This window comes from Phymastichus coffea, unplaced genomic scaffold, assembly GCF_024137745.1.
Source record: "Phymastichus coffea isolate CEN01 unplaced genomic scaffold, Cenicafe_Pcof_1.1 PCOF00037, whole genome shotgun sequence".
Taxonomy (NCBI): domain Eukaryota; kingdom Metazoa; phylum Arthropoda; class Insecta; order Hymenoptera; family Eulophidae; genus Phymastichus; species Phymastichus coffea.
Window position 1 is genome coordinate 301,214 of NW_026706848.1, and position 17,314 is coordinate 318,527.

Consider the following 17,314-nt stretch of genomic DNA (forward strand, 5'->3'; position numbering starts at 1 on the left):
AAACTTTAACTTTCTAGGTCGCAAGCTCAAAATCCACTTTTCAAATAACGTTATTTATTCTACTTTTAGACTCCATTTATTAAATACCGTGATGTAAAATGTTAGTTCTGCATTTTTTATATTCTGAATATTTGTAATCATAATTTGAACCATAATACTCAAACCACAGCTCGAGGAAGAAAATAAGATAAAATAGTGTAAAGGATAAAAACCAATTAAATTTTAATATAATATAAAGAAGTCTCTTTTCATATGAAAGGTCTGTGTATATCCATAAAAAATTAACAAAAAAAACAGATGGTAAGAGATCTATTTACATTGGAATTGAATAAATACGCTTATAATGAGTAAATTTTTTACTAAATCAAAAATAAAAAGATATTCATCCAGAGTAAAATTACGTATGCACAGGAGAGCGCTATCTAAAACTTGATTTTGAAGATAAATAAAAGGCCGGCCATTTGGATAAATTCCAGTAGGATGATGACAAACTACATTGACTGGTTTGGTTATCAATAAACTGTGAAGTCGTAGATACTAATCTCATTCAAAAATAACATATTGGCTTACATTGACCTTACCGTACAATGTGCTCTTTTCATTAAGCTGTAATATTAAATTAATTTACTATTAATATTATTATTAATTGTATTATTTTAACTTGCAGTGTCCGACACGTACTTTTACCCACCCTGAGGCGAAATTTGTTAAACTTTAAAGTTTTATATCTCAGTGAAAAAGAATCGTAGAATAAAAACTTGACGCCATTTTAAAGGTAATAGCAAAAACTTCAAGTAACGTGAAGATAATATTGTTTGTATTAGAATTAAGTTTTGTATGCTTAAAAAATTAATATAAAAAATTTCTTTTTTTTTTTGCCCATATACAAATTTATTTATTTGCTACGCAAATCAGCAGATCATTAAAAATCCAAGTAAAATGAAAATATGGAATGTTCCCCTTTGAAATAAGAGGAACAGAACTTATTTCTGATTTTTTTATACAGAGATATAGCTTTTTTTATAAAAAAAATCGTTTTTTTTTTCATCAACTCATATCTCGATTGCTATGCATTGAATAAAAAAAACTTTAAAGATTGTTTCTTTGTTGGTAAAAAATACAAAAATAAGTCAAAACTAAGATCTGGAACAAATTTTTTTTTTCATTTCTTTCACGCTAATCATTTTTTTATTTTTCTTAGTCTTTATTTTTTATGTATTTAATTTTGATCAAGTCTCAAAGAAATTTTTAATAATAAATTTTTAGATAAGTTTACCAAAAAATAAATAAATAAATAAATTATAACGGTGAATTTCGGCCGTACCCGTCTGGGTTACTCGCGGCCGTCCGTATAAATTATTCATTCGGGTATTCGGGAAGCAAAAGACGTTCCCACGACTGAATAACGCGTCGAGCATAAACATGTTAAACGGACAGATCCGAAATCGGGATGAGGAGTGATAATCAGGCGAATAAACACAACAGCGGATTAACACACCGGTCTTTTACTTGTCAACAATCGATTACAATACGGCAACCTCGTACTTATACACTACGAGCGGCACAATAACAACCGCGAACGCGAAGGTGAATCGGTGGCTGGTCAGCCTGCCGATTCCTTTGTTAAAATAAATGTTACAATCAATACTCGGCAAAACGCTTTTCGCCGTTAAACTATCAACGAGGTAGAGTCAGCAGGTCTGCTGTGCTACCACCCATAAGCTGGCGCCCAAACTTGCAAGAGAGAGAGAATCAAGAGAAAAACACGGCACCGACCTCGACCTACAGCCTCTCCGACGGCTAGAGCGCTCCGCAGTGTGACGTCACTGGTGTGCCGACCGTCTCGCTGATGTTTGTTGTCGTAGCTGTCTATCTTGCTCGTCCTCTCACTTGCTCCACAATATTGCTGCCTCAATCCGTTTTTTCGCTCGTTAATTGTTATTGCTGTTGCCTCCGCCGTCTCTCTATTGCTCGGTACTGCCGCACGTCAAAACTGCTCGCGCGCGCGCACCCGCGCATCTCGCCGGTTACCCTCCCGCATCGGTGCCAGGTATCTTTCGGGACAAGGCTGGGCGCGACCCAGCCTCACACTCCAATACTCGTCCGCGCATCGGGCGTGTCTCCGAAAACGAACGATCGTCGACGAGGTTGCGGGGCCAACTCCGGAAAACCGTGACCGTTCGGTTAATCCGCGCTCGCGACTTTATCTCTTCACTGCCTAGCAGCGACTCTCTCGAATTTTCCGCGGCGATCCGCAATTCGAGTGCTCTCTCTCTCTCTCTCTTTTTCTGCTTTCCTCTGCGCCATCTGCATCGCTTCAGTCGTCAGCTCAGCCCGTCTTCAGCACCTCGTAAACAAAAGATCCAAGCATGAGTGTGTGTACCAAACTCTCAGCTTGGCGCGGTACACGGACATTTGCGAGAGGCAAACGGACGAAATCGGTCTAGCCGAGATTCTCCGTTACAAAATAAATAAATAAATAAATAGAAATAAATAATTTCTAGACATTTTTATAAAGTAATACAAACTTATTATTTATTATCATATTATTTGCAACGGTAGTCGATTCGATCAATCGATACATTCGCGATTCGACATACTCAAAGTGTGAGAGCGAACGTTTAGGAAAGAGAGGGGGCGCGCGCGAGTTTAATTTTCAGTTTAGCCTCAGCTGTTGTGTAGGAAAATCGCCAAAATTTTCTATTGTGTTTTGCCGTTTTGTAGTTTATTGGTTTTGGTACGTGCGTGACTTTCAAAGTAACGAAAATATAATTTTTTATAGCATAAATGGCTAGCGAGAAAAATGAAAAAAAAAATTTGTTACAAATCTTAATATTCATTTTATATTTGTATTTTTTACTAAAAACAAAATAACTTCTGTCTTTAAAGTTTTTTTATTTAATATAGCAATCGAGATATGAGCTGGTAAAAAAAACGATTTTTTTTATAAGTAATAAAGCTATATCTTTGTATAAAAAAATCAGAAATGAGTTCTGTCACTCTTATTTCAAAGAGGACAATTTCACCTTTTAATTTTGCTTAGATTTCTAATGATCCGCTGTTTGCGTAGCAAATATATAAATTTGTATATGGGCGAAAAAAAAATGAAATTTTTTATATTCATTTTTTAAGCATAAAAAACTTAATTCTAGTACAAATAATATTATCTTCATGTTACTTAAAGTTTTTGCTATTACCTTTGAAATGATGTCAAGTTTTTATTCTACCATTCTTTATCGCTGTGATATAAAATTTTAAAGTTTGGCAAATTTCGCCTCAGGGTGGGCAAAAGTACGTGTCGGGTACTGTATATTTATTATAAATTTGTAAAACTTCACCTAATTTGAAAAAATAGATCTTTTATTCCATTAAGTTGGCGCTCTCCTAATAATCAGTCTTTTAAATACATGGAGGTGGTTCTTGTTGTGAGGGAAGGGACGTTTCAGTAAGTGCTATGGCTGTATTTGTTGCAGCATTCACATAGTTCAAAGAATCCGAAGGGTCCAATAAAGGCAATGGAGATGATAATCTGTTACCTCTTCCGCGACCTCGACCTCTTCCGCGACCTCTACTACGTCCCCTCCCCCTTCCCCGTCAACTCCTTCTTTCTGGCACTCCTATATTACTAGTAGTTTTTTCAAGAAAAGCCAAGGGACCTTGTAAATTGCTATTGTTAATACTACTGACTATAAATCCGGCTGATCTGGAAGTAGCGTTTCCTTGGCTTATATAAATATTAGGTTGAACAATCGAAATTCCAGTTCCTGATACATTAGAAGCAGAACCTGATGTTCCTTGTACCTGAAATGAAGAACGTAGTAAATTAATAATAATATCTAAAATTATTTTTCATATTGCAACGGACAATTACGACTAAGTCAATTTTCTGCAGTTGATGTTCTAAAAAACCGTTTATTCCCTGCCTTCAGGGTAGGAGTGTAAACATACATACTCTCATGCCTGTTCTCTCGTTTTTTAAGGTATGACGGACGAGATATTTGGGGAGTGACTAATAGAGAGAAAAAAAGGATGGCGATTGTGTGCAAAAGCGAGAGAGATAAAGAAACAAGTTAGTTTCAAGGATACACGCCCGATGCACGATTGGTGTCTGGATCACGCTCAGCCAATTAAAAAATTGGCACCGGTGCATGTGTGTGCCAGCGATGAACTTCGTGGATAATATCCGCGGCCATTTTCATGGCAGCAATCAACATCATCAGCAGTGTCAATATTAACATCATCAGCAGCAGCAGCAAATAACAACGCATGTTCGGGCACGGTAGTTACTTAAGTATGGCTGTGCATATTGCTGAATCCTGCGTAATGATGTTACCGCGTGTATATATCGATTATACGTAGCAATGAAACATATTAATATTAAGCGAGAGTCACAGTGCTTTTCAACCGTTCTAGATCCTTATTCTGACGTTAGCGTCAAGTGCAATTAATGTGCTTATCCAATACACTGTTTAGTCATCGGACTATTCCCGCTTCTTAAAGGAGGATGGGACAGTCATGAGGGGTATGAGGTAAGGGGAAAGCAGCCTATGCTTTAACATGGGATAAAATCAATGCTACTAACTTTAAATAACTAAAATTTCATTTCTCGTTTTATATCATTAAATGCGCGTTCATTAACCGACGAAAATGAACTATTATGGAATAAGTTTTACTTGGAATATTTGTTAATTGTTATATTTTCATTTGTGTATCAAATTTACAAATGTAAAAATGAAGCGAAGATGCGGCAACATTGCATGATTTTGAAAGTTGGTTTTCTCATGTTGTCTACCTTGGCTTATGTATATATGTATACGTGCGTGTATGTGTAGCGTCGAGCATGAGGCGTGGCGTCGCGGCGTGTGTATAACCTCAAAGTGTTGTCATCTTGATGTTGTTGTTGTCGTAACTTTTACAATTGAAAAATGTCTGAATCCGATAAATATCGATGGAAGGGAATATTTGTTTCGAAGAAAGTTTACAAGCGAATGCTACAACGCTCAGAATGTGGAAAAATGAGGAAAGGCTGCACAAAGAAAGCACGAGTAGAAGCTGAAGAGGCAACGTGCACTGTGAAAGGCAATCGTATCGTAGACTTAGCGTATATGTCAAACAATATGAATTGCACTGTTTGCCAAGCAAGATTGGATATTCAATATATTGAAAAAGAAGTTGTACATGGAGCTGCATCCATTTTTAGTATACGATGTCAAGAGTGTTTACTAGTAAATACTGTGACGGAGAATTTCGGCTCGCCGACTTCTCCTTTGTCTCTCTCTCGTCCGTTCGCTACACCCGGGCTGAGAGTGTGTTGATATACACTCTCATACCTGGTTTTTCTTTGTTTGAGGTGCGGCGAACGGGCATTGGCGGAGCTGGAGGCGGCCGACGAGATGGCGATCCGTTGCCAGGATCGTCATGCGGGAGAGCGAGCGAGATGGGGAGAGCGCGAGCTGCGCACGGATCCGATGCGTGCGCAGCCGGGGGGAAGAATCGGCAGTTTTCGTTTTGGGCTGGCCGATCGCGTGCGCGCGTTTGTTTTCGTTCGTCGCCGATTTGGATTTCTCGTTGGGTTCTGGAAGCGGTGCGGTGCTTCGCCACGTCGTGTTTTTTTTGTGGATGCGCACCCGGTGTGTGGGCGTGCATCGGTGGGTCTGTTTGGTGTGAGTGGGAGTGAGTGGCTGGGTCGCGCCCAGCTAAGCCTTGCCGCCCAGCACCGGTGTGCGCGGGTGAGAGCGAAGCCCGTACCGCCAGCGCGCGCGCATTCGGCGAGCGAGTCCGGCGAGCAGCTGAGCAGCCGCAACAGCAACAACAGCAACAGCTGCAGCAGCAACAGCAACAGCAGCAACATCAGCAGCAGCAGCGAGCCACAGACGTTGGACGAGAGCGGCCATCTTCGCTTGAGGTGGACGTTGGCGAGGTCGGTGCCGGTTTTCTCTCTCTCTCTCTCCTTCTCTCGCTCTCTTGCATGTCCGAGGTGTTCGCGGGTGCAACGGTGCAGGTCGGGCAGTGATGCCGGCCCCCGTTGCCGGGTTTTGAGTTCGCGGGTGTTTAGGCTTAAGCGGATTATCGGGCAGTGATTGCCGATAATCCAATTAAGCGGATTAGCGACTTTTTTGTAGTAGGCCGATTTGCGAGACGGAGTGCGCGTGCTCCGTCCAGTTATTAATTTGTGTGTCTTTCTTTTATTTTCTTTTATTGTGTTCGTATTAATAAAGTTTGTTATATATATATATATGTCATACGTTACTGCGTCAACCCGTTCGTTTTCCGATTTTCCTTTAATTCGTGCGCGATTGGCACACACGCTCGGTGTGCCATTCAGTCGTGGGAGCATTCGTGCCTCCCGAACCCTCCTTTTTATAAATATTGTGCGGACGGCCGCGAGCAAGCATTCTAACGAATAGTCGGCTTAAATAAATCCGTTACAATACTCTCAAAAGTAGCGAAGAGTATAAGAATTCTGTTACAGGAAAAAATTTGTTTGCTATCAACACAAGACTAGCATTAGGTATTTATTTATTCTTTAAATGAGTGTGAAATTTTTCTCCATAAAAAAAAATTATTTGTATTGTATTACAATTGTATATATGTGACAACATATTCTAGATATTTGAATGAACTTTAACGATAAAATGTTTTCAGCTGCTGTACACACAGGAATTGGTCATACGCAAGTAACTAAATTCTTTAGTGTGTTGGATATACCTACAATGGATTCAAAAACTTTTAAAAAACATGAAACAATCATTGGGCCTGTCATAGAGGCAGTTGCAAAAGAAAGTTGCTCGGAGGCCACCGCCATGGAACGTCTGCTAACTGAAGAAAGCATTGATGAATTAAAAAAGATGTTGTAAGCTAATCATGTAATAGATAGCATCTTTCACTCGTCAGCAGTTGCAGATATAATATATATAAGATATAATCAATTGTAGTAGATAAAATATTCGAATGCTCTCATTAATTTTACTGTACATCATATTTTCTTAAGATTTATTATTTTTCTTGATTTATTGAAGTGATTGTAATCTACGTTCTAATTTTAGATTTTTTTTATATTCAAATTAACTTTTTAATACTGAGATTTTTTTGAGTAATTATATTCCATATATTTTGTTATATTCCAATCTACACTTGAATCAACGTACATACATTATTTTTTTATCATGTTATATCCAAATCAATTAATATACTACACAATTTGTAGAGTGATTGTATGTTACTTATTTATATGCACTTTTTTTAACTCTGTAGATTATAATCAATGTACATACGACGAGATCTTTTTACCATGCTTTCATAGGGTGAATGAGTATTAGTTTAATATAAATAATATTAAAACAATCATGTAAATTAATAAATTAAAATGCTGATCAATGCCCTATACATATTGTTTTAGTTAATTTATTTTGTTATTATTATTTTCTTCTCGGGCCTGAAGAGCTTCAAGAGGGATTTCTTATTGTCAATGTAGATTCTAGTCATACTGAGAAACCTCTCGTGAGAATATTTGTATCATTTGATATGGGCTATGGTCTGAGAGGCACAGGTCATTCGTATGATAGTCTCAATGGCTATTGTGCATTAATAGGTTTGAAGACTGGAAAAGTTCTAGATTTTTGTACACGTAATAGAAAATGTCGAATCTGTGACCTGGAACTTCATACAGGAGTGAAGAAAGTACATGACTGCAGGAAAAATTTTATAGGAAGCGCAAAGGCGATGGAGGCTAATGGGGCTGTTGAATTACTGACACAAAGTAAAATATTAAAAGAACAGAATGTGCAAGTTGGTGTTTTTATTGGAGATAATGATAGTTCAAGTATTGCAGCTATTTAAAATGAAATTGACTATACTATTGTAAAGCATTCGGATATGAACCATACGTACACCCAACGTGGATTGAATCGCGACCCCCCCAGTTAGGTTGGTATGAGAATTCCGTCGTTGCATTGAACGAAGAAACCGCGGGAAAATTCAAAAATGAAAATTCGTTTTAAGATACGATAAAAAGCTAAAACGTTACTAATTTGTTTTTAGGTTTAAAATTAATTGTTTGCCGAACAATGAATTTAGATGCATGATTATTTGATTTTAGGTTTTAATTATATAATTTAAGAACGAGCGTTATACTATGGCCAATCTGAAAACCACCGTTACGGACTAAAAGCAGCACTCATAGTCTCATACCAACCTAACTGGGGGGGTCGCGATTCAATCCACGTTGGGTGTACAATAACTTAGGTACCGAGCTATATCGGATACAAAAGCAAGGAGATCCAGACAAAGAGTTATCCGGTGATATTATCAAACATATTCAGCGCTGCTTTTCATATGCCGTTCATCAAAATAAAACTATTGCTAATGCTATCGATGCTGCATTGAGAAATGTACCACATCATTTATTTAACATGCACAACAATTGTGGTGAATGGTGTAGATATAAAGAAGGTGAGGAAAATGACGTAGGCATTGTTTTGAAAAATCCATACTTGTTCGAAAGTTTGGACAAATTGTTTAACGAATTGGCAGATACTTCACTCAAATTTGTTGGTGCTGGGAGTAGTCAAGCTAATGAAAGCTTAAACAATGCAATGTGTCACAAAAATCCAAAAAATTTATTATTAAGCACATCTGAGTCTACAGATTATCGTTGGGGTGCTACTGTTGCCGAAAAAAATTGTGGAGCTTCATACATTCAACGTACTTTAGACAAAGAAGGTATAAACCACAAACATTTGTTGAATAAATATGTAATGAAAAGAGAAAGAGATTTAGAGAAAAAAAGAACCGAACGTGTAACACCTGCTGCAAAAAGAAGGAGGTTGGAATTAAAAGCAAAAAAATCTCAGTTAAAATATCAAAAACCAAATGTTAGAGAGGCAACGTATAGTGGTGGTATGACACTATTAGAAAAACCAATTGATACTCAAGTTAATTACGTGGAAATTGTCAATGAAACAGTCGAAGAATTTGATACAGATGATGTAATTATAGTATTTTTTGACCTGGAAACTGCTGGATTAAGATTCAAGCATGAAATATTACAAATATGTGTCAAGGCTGGACAACAAGTATTCAAATCATACATAACACCAACTCAACCAATCCACCCAGAAGCTTCAAAAACTAACGGCCTTACGAAAGTGCATAAAAAACTATTCCGATATGGCGTTGAGGTTCCAACATTACCGAAAAGAATAGTTTTTGGAAAATTGTTAGAATTTTTGAAAAGTTTAAAAAAGAAAAGTTTGTTTGTCGCACACAATTGTCCGTTCGATTCTAGTCGACTAATTTTATGTTTACAGAGTTTATCTCTTCTTGAGTCATACGAGGAAGTCATCGACGGATTTTTGGATTCATTGTTTTTATTTAAACAAAAATATCCTAAAAGAGAGAGTGGATATAAGCTGACAACACTAGGTACTGAGCTGCTCTCTCTCCCCACAGAAGGAGCTCACGATGCCTGCTTCGATGTTAATTTGCTGGAAAAATTGACTAGAGCTTTTCTACCTATCAATGATATTATAAATATTAAAAAGTCTGTTGGAGATGTTGTTGTTACACTAACTAGCCACGAAAATGAACAGAAGTTATTACCATCGTTCGCTTCTATAGCTGGTGTTATCTCCGATGGAATGCAAAAGCGTCTATCTTCGGCTGGAATAAGTTATCAAACTATTGTAGACACTTATAGGTCTCAAGGGGTTGAACAAGTAAGCAATTTATTGCAAGGTGTCGTCAATGGAAAGCCGACGATCATTAAAACGAATAAAATTCTTACAGAAATTTTGAATTTCTTGGAAAATCAAGCCAAATGAATGTAAAACAAAATGTGATAAAAGTTTGCCAAATGTTTTATGTAGCGTATACTATTTATTGTGCATTACTTGTTAGTTGTAAAAGGAAAACAAAACAATTTTAAATAAGATTAAAGGCCGTAAAAGTAAAAAGTTTTGTATATTTGAGATATATTATTAAATAAGTATTGTGCATTATTGCTTATAAGTATGTATGAATAAAAAATATAAATTATATTTACATGTGCATTTTTTAATTTTTTTAATGCTATTGTAAAAAATGGGTTAATAATTTCGTATACTCTAATAAAAATTTCGATTATCATGCAAAACGCACGTTTATGAGCCACAGTGAGCACAGTATAGCTATAGCGCATTATGCGACGTTGCCACATTTCGCTCGATGATATTGTAAGTTTTGAATAACCTATAAAAGTTTCATTTTTAATTAATAGTTTTTCGCTGAAATGACTGATAACAGGTTATTTTTCAAACAGAAACATAATGTACATTGATTTTTCTTTCTACTACTATATTTTTCTTTTCAAACTGTGCATTTTTTGGTAGATTCTTTTCGGTCTGAAGTCCGCCGTGAACGTTCCTCCCATAAGAGCACGTGTATAACAGCTCAACTTTAAGAACGATTTTTATCTGAATTTCCCTGATAAAAATATTGAAAAAATTCACAGACATTTATGACGATCCCATGTAAGACATTTATCAATTTCGTCTAATTCTGTGCATTTTTGTTTTCCTCCCCATCCTCCTTAAAACCACCCCTTTTAAATATTGTGTACGACGGCCGCCGCTAAAACCAAATCAATGTTGTTCACTTTAATTCATTATCATATTAATCAATATCAATGCATATCATTTCTCTCGTAAGACACATTTCCGAGAAAATCGAATTTTCATTGTAACTGTTGAATACTTTCAAACATTCGTTAAAATAATCGATCTTATTAGTTAGAAATAAACATAAAAATATCTCTTATAGAATGAAATATTGCTTTTCAACAGTTCAAGAATATTGAATGTTTCAATAGTTTGAAAAAATTTATAAAACGCATAATAACAAATATATACACTCAGCACTATCACATTAAAAAGTACTTATCAAATCCCAGTAAATATTATGCATAAAAATGAAAATTACAATTTTCTATCAAAGAAGCCTGTGAGCTCGATGGAGTAGGACAATTTGATTTTTTTCTCTCTGGCGATGTCACGCCATTTTTTCAACTTTCTTTCCCTCTTTCCTTCGTAACCTTACCTATGTCGTGGTACCTTGCATAAGTATCTTTCGTTCTGCCTTACTCAACTCATTTTATATTGTATAATTAAGAGAATATCAGTTGAAGAAAATGATATTTTTTCTCGTGTTTTATGATTATCTCTGATAATTGTTGTGAAACGATTGTTCTGAAATAGTAATGCAATTATGAATTTGGAGTGTTTAAAATGAAAATTCTTGTAATGAATGATTTTATGGCGTTAAATTTATTTATTTTAATTGTCCGACTGTGATTGTTGTATGTCTAGATACCCTTGTGATGGTAATTTATCAAATTCTCAAAACGTTGGCATTATACACTGAGAAAAAAAATTGTTAAAAACAAAGAAATTGTTTTTGATTCAACGAAATCGCGTGTTTCAATAGTACTAAACACGCTATTTGTTTAAATTTAATAAACTGCTTTGATTGAAACGATTACATATTTACTAGAAGTAAATAAATAATTTGTATAATCAAAATGTGCAGTCCTTTCATTTTCTCGATGTAAAGCGTCTTATATATTCGACTATTTTTGTATGGATCTTGCAATTGGTAGGGTGACGGAGTTTAAAGATCTGGGAGTATTGTTCGATCGGAGTTTATCGTTCACCGCTCACATTAATCAGTCCTGCTGTACGGCATCCCGGTCACTTTTTCTACTGTTTAGGCAATGTCGTGCCTTTAAGCGACCAGCCACCCTCATTGCACTTTATAATGGTAACATTCGCTCTCGTCTCACGTATGCGTCAGTTATTTGGGCTCCACGTTTTGACCAGCAATCTAAGTTACTAGAGGCTGTTCAGCATCGTTTTCTGCGTTTTTTAGCTAATAAATTTGGCCCACGTATGGATCCCTTCACTCATGACTACTCTGCCATTGCAAACTCATTTCATATTAGTATCGTCACTTCCTTCATTAATTACCAGTCTGCATTTTTCATTTATAAATTATGTCATAATTTCATCGATTCGATTTCACTCTCTAACCGTATCCTCTATATTGTCCCAGCACGCACTCTTCGTGCCCGTAATCATACCTTTTTCATCCGTTCACGTAGGTGGAATCTTAACCATTTATCAATTATTGATCGATCATGCCTCATTATTAATAATTTGTCAACTCCGCTGGATGTTCACTCAGTTTGCTTGGGCGCTTTTAAACGGCTTGTTCGTGCGGATACTGCGGTGTTTCGCTAGTGTCTTATTTTTTTTTTGTCTTTTCTTCTGTCACGTGACACCTCACCTATTTCTTCCCTTTTACCCACCTATCTTGGCTGCTTCTCCCTATCTACATGTTAATTTTTGTTATTATTATTATTTTTTATTATTCTTTTTTATTATTCTTTTATTATTTTTTATATTAGTTATTATTTATTAGTTATTAGTTATTATTCTTTTTTATATTTTGTTTGTCTCTTTTTCTTTTCCTTTATTGTGTTACTTTTTTATTTTTTATTTTACTATTTTTCTATTGTATTGTTTTGTCGACTTTTGGATATAGTTTATAGCTATTCCGTTTATTTTTTTTCTTCTCACTATTGTCGTTTTATTAATTATTTATACTTCTTTTTGTTTATATTATATATTTTATTATTATATTTATATATATCTTGATATGGGTTTATGCCCGTTTAATAAATTAAAAAAAAAAAAAAAAAAAATTATTAAATATTAAAAGTAAACAAATATTTATTTGTATTTAAGAATCGATTTGTGAATTAAACAAAATAATTTGTGAAAAGAATCAAAGATTTAGTTACTTTCAATAAATAAGTATTTCAATATACAAAATATTTTATCGCAAGCAATAAATATTTTATCAAATTAAACAAATCTTTAATTAAATTTACTACTCGATTTGTGAATTGAACAAAATAATTTGTGAAAATAATCAAAGATTTAGTTACTTTCAACAAATAAGTATTTCAATAAACAAAATATTTTATCGCAAGCAATAAATATTTTATCAAATTAAACAAATCTTTAATTAAATTTACTACCCGATTTGTGAAATGAACAAAATAATTTGTGAAAATAATCAAAGATGTAGTTACTTTCTACAAATAATTACTTGAATATACAAAATATTTCTTCGCAAACAATAAATATTTTATCAAATTAAACAAATCTTTAATTAAATTTACTACTCGATTTGTGAATTGAGCAAAATAATTTGTCAAAATAATCAAAGATTTAGTTACTTTCAACAAATAAGTACTTTAATATACGAAATATTTTATCAATCTAAAAACATATTTAGTTAAATTTAATATTCGACTAGTGAACTCAAAAAAAAAATTTGTAAAAATAATTAATGATTTAGTTAATTTCAAAACATACACTTGTAGGATTTATGTACTTTTTTAAGTATATTCAAACCTATTGTATATATTTAACAACATTTTTTTATGTTATAATTTTACTTATAATTTTGTTATTCGCCATACATTTATAATTACAATTATATTTACGCATTTTTACTTATACATTGTATAGAATATTTACACTTACATATTTGTATTTATTGTTATATCGCTCGCACAAACATAAATATTGTTTTCTTACGCAACGCATATCGTACATGAAGTTTTCTTCGATCGATAATCTCTTGGGCTAAGAAATTCCGGAAGTTCTATATAAAGCTCGTCAAGGGATTGTTAGTCACTTGTGAGTTTGAGTTGTCGGCTGCCACCTAGCGGTAGAAGTTAAAGTAGTATGGCGCGAAATTTAAAATAACTTTTACTTATAGATCGTTCTTGATGTATAATAAAGTAAATAAGTGTAACAATATTAAAAAAACGTCAATTTATTTTTAAAATACATTTAGATAAATATTATTTCACATTAAAATTAATAAATGTTTTTTCTAAGCTTATTTCTTAACATTCTTTCTCTGATTGACTGTTTATTGACATTTTTGTTTATTGTAAGTAGGATTTGAACAGAATAAAGAGTTACGTATAATTTAATATATTTATTGAAATTTTTATTAAGTATGCAATACAGAATATAGTAGTTGTGTAACAAAGAACATAGTAGTTATACAGTAAAGAATACAGTAGTTATACAATAAAGAACATAGTTACATTTTTTTTTGTAACAGGCTGCCGTTTAGTCGATAATCTCTTGAAAGTGCCTTTATTACGACTAGACGAAGCCTTGTTATCTCTGTGCTCGAAGCACAGCAACCTACCTTGCCTTGGAGTGCGCCTGCGCAGAGTCTCTTCACTATTCCGAGTTGGGTTCCCCCAACTCGCCGCTTGGCGGCGCTGTCGCCCCTTGCTAGTAGCGCTCGTGCGGCCGCCGCTGGAACCTAAGTTGAAGATTCCCGCCTAACGATTCACGTGCTTCGTGCTACGTTACCGGCGAATTCGAATCGACCGTAAACAAACACTGACGCGACCTCCGGACAAAGGAAAGACACAATAACTGAAACTCGTTTAAATAAAGATAATGATTGATTTATTCAATAAAATCAATGACACGGGGAATCTGCCGAGAGTCTTACGCACGCTCGCGTGAATGACAATACACGCTGAATATGAGAGAGAGAGAAGACCACGGATGCCGCGAACTAATCGCTCACGCGCAACAAACAAATTCTTCGCGCTCGCTGCGCGGGATCGCACGCAAATTAACAACAAATGAAAGGGGGAAGGTGCACCTACCGCAAGAACGACGAGGATACGGTGGCCAACCGTATCCGACTAGCAAATCGTTGGAACGCCGCTTCGCTGCCCGCTGCACCGCCTCAAATACTGTTACTGCTGTTGTTGTTGCTGTTGTCACTGCTTCTACTGTTGCTGCTGCTGCTGCCGCTGCACTTACTGCTGCTACCCTTGCTGCTGCTGCTGCACTCAGCACTCTGCACTAACGTTCGTAATGTCACCAGGAAAAACGCACGAAAAATCAGGAAGAATGGAGGTTAGCGCGACGCTGATAGACTGAGTGGCACAGTCATACTGCCGGTCGGAGCCTCCCCTCCCGGTCATTGCCCCTACGCGCTCTCTATCTCTCGCGATCCGAACGCGGCTCCTCTCGCTTAGCCGCTCGTTAACCTCGCGCGAGTCTAACGATTTTCGGCAATCGTTGCATTTTAAATATTAAAATTAGTTACATGCATATGTGGAATTACCAATTTGTATTGAATTGTAAACATGGTAATCTTCTAAGTCTTTATGATCTACAAAATACAGTGTTTTTAAATGCGAAATTTCAAATAAGTTTAAATGATTAGAAAAACTTAAACATTTTACATCACTGCATATAAATACTATAATATTTTTACTAAATAAATAATTATAATTGAATAAGTATTAAACAATTAGAATTATTACTATTCTATTTAATGTGCTTTATTTTAAAGCACAGTATATCGATTATCCAAAATAAATACTAAGATTAAACGTTGCCTAGAAATAGTCTGAATATTAAAACGTAGAAAAAAAAATTTATAAAAGTTTAAGATAGTAAACAAATTTCAAAAAAGGTCAGAAATATAATGCTGATGAAAATTAACAAACGGGATTATTGCATCTCGATTGACTTTTCGTCAGATTTATCTTCGTCGTCTTCTATTACAGTTGAAGCCGGCCTTTCTTCGATAATACTTCCTTTATTTCTCTGAAGTTTGTTAATAATATCGGCTATATACGATATGGGTTTGTCGTACTTCGTTGACACAAAATAAAGTCCTTTTTGTACGAGCATCCAAATATGCTCAGTTTCGGTAGGATATTTGATGTTGAAAACGTGGAACGCTTGAAAACAAATATCAAACGCTTGCAATACATTTGACACCTTGTATAATATGTTGTCAATGGAAACAAATATTTCGACAATATTTGTCGCATCAATTCCTACAATGATTATATGCGGTTAAATTGTCGAGTTTGTTTTTCTAGCTTCATTTACAGCTTTCTCTCGAATTGTTGTTACATCTGCAATAACCTAGAAAATTAAAAAAAGATATTATTACCATTTATCTAATTACGTTTTATTAAACGTAATATTTAAAAATAGTATTTACTTTTTATAACAACAATTAATTTTACTTACAGTGACGTGTTTTACAACACTGTTTTTAGCATCACCTATAGAAGCCTTGTAAACTTTGTCTTTTGTTTTTATCAATACTTTAGGTGGTAATAAATGACATATTAGCATTAAGCTAATTGTAACATATGAATCTAAAATAAAATTAAAAAAGTATTAGAAAACTACTACTTAAAATTTATAAGAGTATTATATTGTTAATATATATATTGTGACGGTAAACGTCAAATTAGCGCTGATTATTTAGCTTAATTGCTGCCTGTGAGGGCAGCACCTGCCGGGGGGACGAAATTCGTAACTTAGAAATTCGGCACGCGAGCAGACGGAACGCGCGCGATTGAATTCGAACCAGTGAAGCATTGACCATTGTCGTGTCCGCCCGCTTTCGCTACCGCCACCACCGATTCACGTGCCCTTGACGACTACACGTCAGATCAGCGATATTCGACTAGTGCCAGATAGCCGTGACAGCTGCCACCGAGGTGCCAGGCATCCACCAGCTCGAGACCAGGTCGAGAGAGAGTGTGTGAGGTTTCGCCATCGAGGGCGAAACCATTGTGTGCGCGCATTCGCGACCCGCGAACTAAACATTAAAAACTGTTCCGTGCTGTGCGATTTGTCGCTGTGTTCTCCGATCGCCTGCAAATATAAGGTAAGCTGGCCAGCTTAATTTCGCGATCGCGGTTGCGTGATTAATAATCAATTTCTAATATTCGATGCGTGCATGTAACGGCTCTAATAACAAAGAGCAGCGAGCGTACCGGTAAAGCGTGTTGTCGATGAGCGAGCGTCAACGTAAACAAACGCGCGGGCCGACCTTCTGTAGATTATGAGGGATAATAAAAGATCTAATTCGTATTACTAACAAGTACTTTTCGATTCACTTATACCTCATAGCTTCCACTCACTTTCCCTAGAGAACTTACTGGTTGACTGACGCACGTCTCCGCATGCTCCCCGATTTACGTACTGAGCATAATTAGTTGCGCGCGTCCTTTTAGTGTAATCGCGCGAAATAAAATAATTAAACGGTCATACCCCGTTACAATATATATATACTGAGAGCACACCTATAGTTTGAGCCACATCGATATATTCGGACGTAAATTTAAAGAGCAAGGAGTCAACGGTTTTCCCGGTCCGCCCGGTATTGGGTTCAAGCTCACGAGTGAGTACCATTACGA

At 35.6% G+C, this 17,314-nt stretch overlaps 1 protein-coding gene across 2 annotated transcripts in view; it reads right to left on the bottom strand.

The window, feature by feature from the left end:
- Positions 1–313: 313 nt before the first annotated feature.
- The window catches only part of LOC131663662 (mediator of RNA polymerase II transcription subunit 28), a 399,554-nt gene continuing 382,553 nt past the window's right edge, over positions 314–17,314 (bottom strand). For both annotated transcript variants that reach the window (XM_058934192.1, XM_058934193.1), the window contains exons 4-5: positions 3,339–3,801; positions 314–606 (exon numbers count right to left, since the gene is read on the bottom strand). In XM_058934192.1, the coding sequence (XP_058790175.1) occupies positions 3,595–3,801 (207 nt within the window). In that variant the 3' untranslated portion in view covers positions 314–606; positions 3,339–3,594. The remainder of the gene's footprint in view (positions 607–3,338; positions 3,802–17,314) is intronic.